Genomic DNA, 12,299 nt, shown 5'->3' on the forward strand with positions numbered 1-12,299 from the left:
AGCAGTGTATGGAATGGACACAGAACTGATTCATTCTGCTTTAGCACCAGGAGCATCTACAGTAACTGTACTAGTTAGAAGTCTAAAAAAATCAAAAATCCCAGCACATGAAACAGGAAAATGTGTAACAGAAAGGGACAGAAACCTTGGGCTGCTGCTGAGCTGACAGATAAGAGAACCTGTAGTACAGAGATGACCATAATTACAGATCTGGGGTCAGTGTGGCAAAATCAGCACACCTGGCTCTGCTACGTGCTTTAGAATCTGTTGTATTAATAGTTTGTATTTCAAACTATTAACTTGTGAGTCCCTGGCCTAGAATTTTTTCCCACAAGCCTCTGTGGTGATTTTCATGATGCTTTGTTGGACTTTTTTTGCTCTATCTTGTTTTTTGTTTGAGTTGGTTGGTTGGTTTTTTTAAAGCATGAAAATAACAGACTTTTCCCCTTCTGTAACAATAAACCTATAGGGTTATCTCCACTAAATATTCAGTATTACCTGGTAACCTTGCTGTTACATTTCTGTCTTCCTTCCCAGGCAATATAACAAGAATTTCAGGCATCAGAACAGATTCTCATTAAATTTAGTAGTGTTCAGCTTAAAGCAATACAAAGGATAAGCTAAATTCAGTTCTAAAGGAAAAAAAAAAAAGATGCCTTAAAGGTATCATTACTTCCCAAATACTTCAGACAATTTCAATCTTCTGTTCTAGTTTTGAAAGTCAGGTGCCATTTATACCAGCTGGAAATGTTTCTGGGATTTCTGTTCTCATTTGAGAAAATAAAGATGGATGTACTGTCTTCTCATAGCATCTTTTTTTGGGCCCCATCTCCCAGAGACATCTCTTCCAAAACTTTGCTTTTATAGTCACCATGTATCACTGGTCACATCATGTCCAGCTGCAAACAGAAGAAACAGATTTGAAAGAAGCAGCATTGAAGTTATTTCTTACATGTGTTTAGTGCTGAGAAAACCAAGCAAATTTGGGAATCCTTATCATCTAACATAAATAGATTGCACAGAATTCAGTACTAATCTTCTATAAAGTCCAAAAACAAACCTAAAAATCTCATCTCCACATAATCATCTGTGAATTTATAGATTTTTTAAAAGTACAGTCCAAATGTAGAAATCTGTCTGTTATTAAAGCTTCTTTAAAACCATCTACACCATCAGCTTAAGCCTTGGAGACAGATTTGTAATGAGTCAGCCTGTAAAAGATGGCTAAAATATTTATTAAAAAGCCTGGTATCCTTGAATTTCAGCAAGCCTATATAGAGAAGTTTAATTCGAAAAATCAAAACATCTTTTAAAAAATGTTTTTGAGTTTTCAACCCACATAACTAGCTGTTCAAGAGCTATAAAGCTTTTAAAATGCTATTATAGTAAATTATACCAATCCACTGTTAAATGAATGGCTCACTGGCTCTTTTGAAGCATATTAGAGGACACATTTCACCCCTGTAAACACCTATGTTGCTACATCACACAGTATTTGCCATTATGAAATTACACACCTGGCTAAGTTTTACAATAGCAAGTAAGTAATTTCATGTGGCTCTTCTGATTGAATTCCTTGGGTGTTTGCTAAGTCATGAACCCTAATATCTACTGCTTTAAGAAGCATTTGGCTCTCTTGTTGCACCTTTCATTCAGAGCTTAATTCTAAAGCTACACCACATCTTTATGGTACTCACCAAATCATCAACATCACCACCTTCATCTGTAGGAGGCAGAGTTTCATTTTTCTGTTCTTTTGGAGCCAAGAACTAAAAAAAAAAAAAAAAAAAAAGGTATTTATGTGATACTGACAAAACTGAGAGCCTTCAATGTTAAATTGACAGAATGTCTCTTCTGTATATCAAAACAAAGCCACCTGAAATTAAACACCAGGAAGGAAGTGTTTTCTGGCTTCCACCCTCCAAAACCATATTAAACTACAAAAAACTTTGTAAGACTTGCTTTTAAAGTGTTTTATGGTGAAGTGTGTCAAAAACCAGACATAAGGATACAGTTCTTGAGACAACACATTGTTAGGCTGTAGAACACCCTGTGATAAGGATGCTACAAATATTATTCCCTAGACTCGGGGGGAGATAAAGATGCATAGAAGAGAAATCATTTGACGTCTACTAAGCCCACAGAAACAACCTCAGGCACTAGAAGTTTTTGAGGCATCAGTGGCTGCAGCCTGGGACTGTACATTTTTCTCTACCCATCCCTTTTTGTCCACTGTCAGATGGGATTCTGGATTAGATGGAAATTTTATCCATTTCAGTTTGACCACGTTTATGTTCTTCAGAAATATTGTGTGTAGCTACAAAATGCTCAGGGATAACAAAATGCCCCCAATTATACGAGTACATACATGAGGGTGACCAAGGGCTTCTTTGAGACATTTCCTACACCCAGCATTCTAGTCCTGTGTTGAATTTATAAGTTCCCCATTTAATTCAATTAACATTTACCACATGAACAAAGATATGAATTTAAAAAAAAAAACCCTATAACATGCAAGATGGTTGGAATGCCAGTCTTAAAAATGGAAAATTCATTATGTAAAATTACATTGCCGTAGCTGCTGATACAACTCACCATATGCCCTTCACTTAAAGCATGACATTCATAAACAGAAGAGAAAGGTAAGTTGCTCAGATACTATAAAAACTGAAATCAAACATACAGACAATATCTGGAGTACAACCACCTCCAAATTATTTCACAGATTTTCTCTTAGCCTAAAAAAACCCAAAACACTAAAATAGTAGGGAAAAAATGGCAATACTTAACTCCTACTTTAAAAAGCATCCAGTTGTCTACAAATCCTAGTTACTACCTTTTTATCAATGTCCTTAATATAAAATCTTTTTTTTTTTTTCTTATTATTAAAATGCACCAGAAGAAGTATACACAGCCAGAAACAACCCTGGAAACATAGGTATGAAGCTAAGGAGGAAAAGCCACATTCCCAGACTTTGAGTCCTGTCATCCTTAAGTCAGAAACAACTTCACTATTACTCCAGATGATGAAAGAGAACAGCTAAGTAGAAAATAGCCACATTAAACAGGCTATAAATACCTGCTTAGATAACTCTTTTGTGCTCCTAAAAGGGAGCTGCTGTTCAGCTGGGGACTTCAGCTGTATCAGCCAGAGAGGTTGTAAGAGGCCATGGGATTAACATCACCAATCTCTGAGACCATACATTTGTAGTGTGAAAAACTTCAGCATTATTTGAAATAAATAAAATATTCTGATCCTTCTCTAGAACCCCAGTGACAGCTTTAGACATGGGGTAGAACTCTAACTCTCCTGTTGCATCCTCTAGGATGCAAAGCCAATACATCATGTTTGGGTAACACCAAAGACAGAGGATGGGCAACCTCTGCCTCACTGTCCCAGTGACCAGTGGTCAGACCTTTCCTGCATCCTAAGCAGCAACATCCAAGAGAAATAGAGAAATCTCACTGCACAAACAACATTCATATTCTAACAAGCTGAGTTTAACTTATTGTAGAGATTCTGTAGCTGATGAAAAAGAAAAGGCAAGGAATGTGACAGAAGGAATTGAATTAGAATTTCAGGATGCTGTACGTCTGCTTATCTTTTTTGTTGGAAGAGTTCTTAATCTAGTAGTAATATAAAGCACATACTATGAAACTAAAAGCTCATGACATTTGTCAGCTCTGAAAGGCTTTTTGTGCCAAATCAAATTTCCTTTTTTCACGTTTAATTAAGAGTCAATTGGTATTTCTGGAAGCAGCATATTTTTCAAAATTTTTACAAGCAGCTTTCTCATACTAAATTATGCAAAGAAAGCTAAAAGCTAGAGAAATGTACAATGAAGATTTGCAGTAAATTGAAACCTGAAGTTTCTATCAAATGCTGAACATCTGAAGTTGGGGTTTTTTTCTGAAAACCTGTTTTACATTTATGCAAAAGCAAATTACATATAATAGCTATGCTGAAATCCATTATCTTCCCTAAAGCAACCAGAAAAAGCACTTGACATTCCTGCTCTTTTAACCTACCATTCTCAGGCTCTAAAAAGAGTATCTCCACTATTACAGGGAAAAAAATTCTCTGTGATAGGAAAATATGCATGTATAACCTACCTCAAGCAAAAAGAAAAAGGAAAGTTTGACCTGTCTAATAAGCAGCCTGGTAGGTTCTTCCTTTTTCCTGCAGACAGCAAGCCTATAAAACCTGTAATCCTACAGACAAAACAGTCTTGCAACTACTAGCAGCTAGTAAACAGCACATAAGAGAAAGGGCTTTTGTGTCACAAAGGACAACACTGACAGACAACCCCATGACCTACAGGCTTGCACACAACCTGTACAGAGGTGAAGAAAACTTGCATCTTACTCTACTGGGAGATATTTGAAAAAATCTAATATAACCCTTAAGCAAAGGGTATCACCTTCAGTACAGAAACTAAATTAACCACTTTTGCAATCTGCTGTAGACCTAGGAAAATGCTGGCTTTGTATCACACAGGAAAACTGTGGCAGGGTTTAATTGGACCAAAGAGGACGAGACTTTATAGCAGCCTCACAATACCAAGATAAAATATTCTATCCCTGCAGATTTCACTCCAAGAATACACAATCTTGCAGTTTCTTAATGAAAAAGTCATATGAGCCCTTAAGAGCCAATGGGAATTAGGGTTCTGGGATTGGATTTGGACAGTGTGTGGGGAGATGCTTATCTAGTCAATATCTGGAATTGCTAACTGCTTAGTTAGCAAAGAGATGCAATCCAATTACTCTGGAAGTTCAGGTAACTGCCAGATTAGAGAACTGAGGTGCTAAACTGATTTCATGTGATATCTCGTATTTCTCCAGTTTAATGGGAAGACATAGCTATTGTATGACCTTCAATCAATCACAAAATGATCCTCAGTCACAAAATAGTTTCCTGTATTGCAATATACGGTGATTGCAGGATGAAGGTAAACAAAAATGCAAATTGGCAGTCAGCCTATAAATGCCTTCTCCAGCTTAGCCTGACAGCTGTGAATCCAGTCCTCAGTACTCTATCATTTGTGATGCATTCCTGTACAGGCACAGTATTTTTTAGCCACCACAAGCTCACAGTGAAGACAATGGTATGCTGCAAGGTCTTTGTGGTTAGCAGAGATTTTCTTAAGGAACAGTGGCTATTTCACAGCATTAGCACATTTTTTGAACATTAGTGGTAGTTTCAGACTAGAAAGTATAGTTCTCAATAACAATATTGTCTTAGGAAGTTTCCACATAAATTCATAGCACTTAAAATAGATTAAAAGACTGATACTCTTTAAAACCACCACTGGGGGAAAAGTTGCTCTATACCTTTATGTGTAATGATAAATAGCCAGTAGGTCCTTCATGTCCAGAAAAATCACCATACTCTGTCATTTGTATCCTGCATGTGTGCTCAGCTTTCTGGACTCCTAGTTTGTTAGCTTTTCATTTTCATGACATTTCTGTGCCTCCTTCACCTTGAGGTAAATTGTTACAGATGAAAAAAGCAGTTTCTAAAATACAAGCTTTTTCTACTCATTTACTAAATCATAGAGAACCTACTTCTACTCACTCTTGGCTATTGCTTATGGAAGGCCTGGAAGCTGCAAAATCAATGTGGCATCTTTTATAAAAACTACTTCTCTGCAAAATGGTGATTTTAGACACAGTCTTAACTTCAGAGGGGGTATGTGATACAAGGACCTTTTTCCTAAACTAGCAGCCTGGTACAGAAACATCTGTCTTATCCTCTCCACACAAATATAATTTTTGACAGCAGCTCTGAATTCTGCTTCCTTCCAAAGAGAAGGCACCATTCTGCCTGTTACAATTCAGTCCTTTGTAACTGGGACATCCTTCATTGATCTCTGTAGTTATTAAAATGCTACATATCTATAGAAATTATGCCTGTAAATAGTCCAAAACTCCCATTTCCAGAAGGATCTAATATAGCCACCAATAATACCCCCAGCATCACCTATGATGTTCACCAATCCACAAGAGCTGCACAAAGTTAAAATATTGGTATCACTGCATGTATGGTGAAAACTAGCCTCAACAACTTGAATTGCTGGAGTTCACAAAACCTTTTAAAACAAGTGTCAGATTTTTGAACTTGTGCTACCAGTGAGAACATATTTCTTTCTGTGAAGAAATAGTATTCTGCTGTTATCTTACATATGTAAAGAGTTCTCTGCTGTTCCACTGCACTGAGTTGCTGAAGTTCCTATTCTTTGTAGAGGATATTTTCACACCATTTGAATACATGCTACTTTTAAAAGACCAATTACAGTAAAACTTGTAGTACATGCTAACGTGTTTTTGCTCTGAAATGCAGAAGTTTCAATTGCGTGGCAAATGAACATTCTTATTTCTTCATATGGATCTTATTTCACTCAGCTGAAGATTTATCCATGTGAGAAAGTCTTCAGTTCCACAGCAAGGGCTCTATACAAACAGATGCTCATTAAAAAAATGATACCTTCTCAGCCTCTTCACCTGTCACCAAACTTCCTTCCGCTTCATCTTTAGTGATCAAAGAAATTCTTTCTGAAAAAAAAATTACATAAAAATATCATTAGAAGGCTTCCTAAAAATTCACCTAATGTTAGAAGTGAAAAAAATGTTCCACATTCCAACTTCTGGATGTGTCATCATCACCAGTAAAAAAAAAGGAGTATCACTCAAAGGAAAATGTGACTCGCATAAATGAGTCAACTATGATATAAAATACGATACAAAAATAAATTAATGAGCATATTCATAAGCTTGTGGAAGTATCCATTTAGGAAACTGCTAATATTGTGACAATCAAACTAATGAGACACTGAAAGCATAGATCACAGATGAAATGCTGAAAATCTATTAGAAACTGCACTTTTAGTCATTCACAGCATGCTCTCAGGTCCTCAGAAAAAATTAACTCCTAGCATTCAGACACTTGTGCTGTGATTACCTAGTCTGACTACCAAAGTGCTGGTCCTGCCCCACTTTGTTCCTTGGTTGTGCCAACAGCAGCACCCTGTGTAGTGATGTCCCACCTCCCTAACAAAACTTCAAAATAAAATCTCCATTTATTTTGACCCCAATATTTTTTCCAGTCTAGTTCATCACTGGCCATACAAATACTTGTGCCTGAACAAGCAGCTGTGGGTGTGAGAGCAAAGAATAGGAGATTCATAAAAATTTCAGCAGCAGTGTAAGTGTAGCATCACCTTCACAGAACTACATGGCAGAGTTTGATAAAACAAAGGAATTCGTCAAACAGATCTGCCTTTCTTCTGAACCACCAACTCATTAACTTATATCCATCTTCTTTTGGGGATGGCAGCCACTCATGACAAGACCCAATGCACATCACATTTGGTAGAAAAGAGGGGATGGGTCATGTGGCAAGAATGAGAGAAAACAGAACTTTTGTTCTTGCTAGCAGCAAGTAAAAAGGCAATTTCAACTGCCTACTGAGAGCAGCCAGATTACATTTTAACCATCAAGATTTCATTTCACCATGTTCTCAAAGGAAGATAACCTATGCTGTCTGAAATTATAATTTCTCTCTGTATTTGTTTGTTTGGTTGATTATTTCCTAAAAAACATAATGCAGTTTGTCAAAAACTCTGATTTACACTAACTAAAACTTATTCATGGCTTTGAAAGAGCCAAGTTCATGTCTTTCAAAGTTTATTGGTTTCTTTTTCCAAATTTATACAGAGAAGGTCCCCTACAGCACTACTCAATATAATGTTCATGTCAGTGCTGCCCTGTGCTGTTTTTTTCACATTGCTAAGCAAATTCCCATCCTGTTATTCAAAGTTAGACAAAGTAGACATTACAGCATGTCTGGAGTTTATCACTTTGAATGATACTACACAAAAATCACATCACTGCATTTTATAGCATGCACCCTTAAGAGATACAGCTGGGCATTTAACAGATTTTCTTAGCATTGGTTCCAATTAAAAACTAGAGTATGAGGTAAAAGATTTTTTTTTTTTAGTCCACTACATTTTCTATTTGTGAAAATGTTCCTTTATTTATCACTTGTGTAGTCTCTAAATGTCTTTTAGAATGGCACTGCCTTGTATCTCCCAGTTTAATCATAGGTAGGTGTCATATTACCACATATTCTGTCCTTCAGGTTACTTAAATACAACATGATCAGTGACACATTTCAACGCTATCTATGACTTTTTGGAAGCTTAAACTGCAAGAATCTTTTTATAGCTCTACTGCATGAGTTTTTCCATTTATTCTGAAATTCAGCTGAAATTGTGTCTTCTTCTCCTTACCCTATAACATTTAATTTGTCTCTTCCACAATTAATTTACCATTTCAACAAGACTTGGCAATGCTTTATGAATAATGCTGATATGAAACTATTAGTGCAGAAAAAGAAAGGAAGCTGCAACATGAAAGGTTTTTTTTTTTAAACAGCTGCAGGAATGAAGCATATCAAAATGATGCAGTGGGGTTAATCTAAGTGTCCCACTGCTAATGCAGTTTTCTTACTTAATGGATAAATGCAATACAGCTAGAAATTGTCTAGTTTTTTTAAAATGCCATCCTACCTTGTACCATAATCTCCCAGAAATCAGATAAGGCTTTATCTTCCAACTTTGATTTCAGTTCCTGCAGAAAGTCATTAAAGCACTGCACCTTGGACAGCTGAAAAAAATGTAACAGCAATTGTAAGCAAGAAATATTGAAACTACTAAAGAGCACTGCAAGCTTATTTCTTCAGGAAGTTATTTAACATGGTGAACACAAAAGTCTCTACAGAATGTGGGTTTTATTTCTATTAAAACTGAGTTCTAAGGAAAGGTGAGCCACAAAAAGTGCCTCTCAGAATGCTAGAAAGACTTTCTTGTAACTAGCTTTGCTGAAGAAGAAAATTGTAGGATTGTACTTTTAGCTAGCACAAGCATCAGGTCATGGGCTTTCTGTTTCATGTTTAAACAAAAACAAACAACAGCAAGTAATACCAGAGAGGCCAGTCCCCATTTCAGTAACAATAAAAACCCCCATAAAATGCAACTCTATTTCTAAAATTTGAAACATATTTAAATTCTTTTTGCAGCAGCAATAAATTATCAAGCAAATAGGCCCATCATGCTTTTAATTTAAAGAGGTATGAGTATTCACACATTAACATTACCTTCATGGCCTCCTCTCTAAAAACTCTGATACAGTCAATCCCTTTCATGTAGTACTGGGAACCTTTATTTTCCAAGAACTGATCAATGCGGTTTATCAACTGCTGACTCACTGGAAGACAAGGAGAAATAAACTGATAAATAAATAAAAGAATACACACTTTCAAGGAAAAACCCCCAACTTTTCTTTTATATCTCTCTTTTTCTACTCCACAGGCGTCTAAGTAGTTAATCATACCCACACTGCCTGAAGCTATGCAAGTTGATAATTGTTATATAAGCTAGCGACAATAATTTCAGCATGTCTGGAAAAGCCAGATACACTAGGAAGAACCTCAAGCATGTCCAAGGCATACTTTTCCCTGAAAGCCCAGAAAAAAAAGCAGTGGCCCGACTTGCTTGATAAAAATTTGGATTCCTAAAGCTTAAGGAGGTTAATGTTCTACAACACAAGTGTATCCCCTAAACATCCTTTGCAATTGATGCATATTTCAATAAAAGCATTGAATTTATGAGAAAGGTGTAATCATGTCAAACCAACATGTGTGGGGTTAAAAGACCTTGCTGTTATTGACATCAGAGTATGTCTTGTCTCTCGTACAGGTAGTTTAATAATTTTTCATCAGAGCAAGGAGGTTTATAATTATAGATATTATAAACTGTGTGTGCCTGACAGAAAGAAGCAGAGGTAAACAGTGAGACCTGTACCAACAAGAAGGGGAACACCAGTTTTACCCTTACTGTTGAGCTCCTAAAAGGTAGGTAGCTGTAAACCACTGCAAACAGACAAGAGAAAACATCACCCAAGTGCTCTGCAAATCCCAACTAATTTCTGCTAGATTTTAGTAATTTACTTTCTTTTCATGTTTACTTACAGTCAAGGAACTGTCCAATTTTACCCTCTGGCAAACACATCAGCCAGGGAAAAAACAAGTGTGAAGAGGATACAACAGTATCTATAAACTCAGAAGCATTGTGAAAAGAATGAATAGGGAGCTGATAGTGCCCTGCCTCTCTCAAAATAAGAGCCAAGACTTGGGTTAAGAACAAACAATAAAACAGGATCTTTTGGAACATATATCAGCAATTAACCCCTTCACCAAAGGCTGATTTAAGTTTAAACAACTTAAAAAAATGTTTGAAGAAATTTTTAGAATTCTTAAAAGAGGATGTCTGTCAAGGGAGTGTTGTTACCATTGAGGAAGAAGATTCAGGAACACTTTCTGACCAAGTCACAGCATCTGCCTGCCCTGTTCTTGCACTGTTAAAGACCAGTCAGTGGATTAGCAGAACCCTTCCCCTGATCTATAGCCCTTCTCAGCTCCAGATGTTATGGGCATAGACATCACTTCAAGAATCTCAGCTATGGAAGCATCAACAAAGAAAAGTACCTGCCAGAGTGGTGGAAGAAACAAGCAGTAAACACACGAAGAAGGAAACATTGTTTAAGTATGGTGTTCCTCTCTGCTCTTGTGAGTATGCACAGCACCAGCTGTTACATAATTTTCTATAAAATGCCTAATTGAACTGAATCTGAAGGACAATATCTCTGCATAGTGTGAAACAAGACATGTTTGATATTCTCCCACTAGGTTTTGACAGTTTCTAGAAAAGGAGGCAGATAATGGTTCAGCCCAACAGCAGCTACAGCACAAGAAAGTGTGCTGAAGTGCCTACTGTGCCAGAGGTAATCAGCTCACTCTCTATTTATTTCACCAGTAGCTGACAAACTAAATTGAAGTCTAACTACTTAAGCTTCCCAAGTTAAGTCAGTCCATTTTTTTCATGGTTAATGATTTTCTCATTAAATGTTCTAATTTCTTATGAATTGCACTAATAAAAGCAAGTCCTGCTGGTGTTTTCAGTGGTGGTGGTGTTTTTTTTAAACACTGCCTTCTCATTGATGTGTTAAATTAAAGCCCCAGGCACTATAAGGGTGCAATAAAAGTCTTTATTGTCAGAAAGATTCCAGCATACTGTTTGAAATTATCAGACACTCTAGTACTTCTTTTGCATTTATTTTTTTAAAAATCCCTTTCCATTTGATTGCCCTGGCAGCCGTCAGAAGGAAAGACATTCTTGTTACTGACTGTGAGATACCTCCATTTGAAATCTGTTGTAAGGAACCAAAGGAAACCTGCAATGTTTTACCAGGCACTGAGAGTCCATAATACAGGCAGCAAACAGGTTACATGCCAACAGCATTTAAAGTCTCATTCTAACATCCTGAAGTAGCCACGCTAAAAAGTTGGTTCTGTCTATTGGGTTTCCCTCAAATGATAGGGCAATGATGGGTGAATCTTAAATAGACAAAAACTCCTATGTTCTGATTAGACTACCAAATTACTTCAGGGAACCAAAAGTAATATTAAAGACAGTAGATAAGGATTATAGCAGGAAATTCTTGAAGTGGTTGCTGTTCCTTTACATTTCTAATCTGAGAAATTCGTTGATTTCCTGCTGCCTTTTCATTAGTCTGAATCTTTGGTCTGGATGCTGCAAAAAATAGACGTCCCTGTTTTTGCAGCAAGGCATGTTCTGCATAAAGATGTTTTTTTAACTAAGCTGTGATAAGCATTAACTCTGATGTGTCCCAGACAAATCTCAGGCATTGAGGTTTTGAGGAGTAGGCCCTTGAGTTACAAACTGATAGCCTATACAGGCCACTCCTGTGTAATTGTAACTTTTTTCTTCTTTCCCAGCTTCCCCCATTCCACACACATTTAAGGAAGAGAACTAACAACAGACTTCTACATTTTACATTAACTGCAATTTCCAGTAGTCCTAATAACCACAACATTCTGTAGAACATCCCAAGAAATTTTAATCTCCTCTTTACTCTTTTTACTGTACCTGACTGGTTAGATAACAAATATAGTTATTAAGGGTTGGAGAACTGCAGGGGAAAAAAAATCCCAGAATAGAAGATCTTTAGTTCTAGCAGAATTTAATCCCTTCCCCTCTGGCATTCAGATACGTTTGCTACTCCAAAATACATTCACTAGTGCTGTCATTTTTTGTGAAATATGCCATGAACAATTATATTCACTTGTTATCTCTGAACAGCTACGCTACAGAAGTGCAGTTATACTTTCATGTTTCTTCAGTTCAGTTCTTGGTCTTGATTACTATATCAATCAG

General features: G+C 36.7%; 1 protein-coding gene across 1 annotated transcript in view; it reads right to left on the minus strand.

Moving 5' to 3' along the window:
* Nucleotides 1-394: 394 nt before the first annotated feature.
* XRCC5 (X-ray repair cross complementing 5) overlaps nt 395-12,299 on the minus strand; it is a 48,825-nt gene continuing 36,920 nt past the window's right edge. The window contains exons 17-21 of the mRNA XM_039701189.1: nt 9,161-9,270; nt 8,574-8,670; nt 6,488-6,555; nt 1,698-1,769; nt 395-899 (exon numbers count right to left, since the gene is read on the minus strand). Of these exons, the coding sequence (XP_039557123.1) occupies nt 885-899; nt 1,698-1,769; nt 6,488-6,555; nt 8,574-8,670; nt 9,161-9,270 (362 nt within the window). The 3' untranslated portion in view covers nt 395-884. The remainder of the gene's footprint in view (nt 900-1,697; nt 1,770-6,487; nt 6,556-8,573; nt 8,671-9,160; nt 9,271-12,299) is intronic.

The sequence above is a fragment of the Passer montanus genome, unplaced genomic scaffold (genome assembly GCF_014805655.1).
Source record: "Passer montanus isolate IOZ18808 unplaced genomic scaffold, ASM1480565v1 scaffold1, whole genome shotgun sequence".
NCBI lineage: Eukaryota > Metazoa > Chordata > Aves > Passeriformes > Passeridae > Passer > Passer montanus.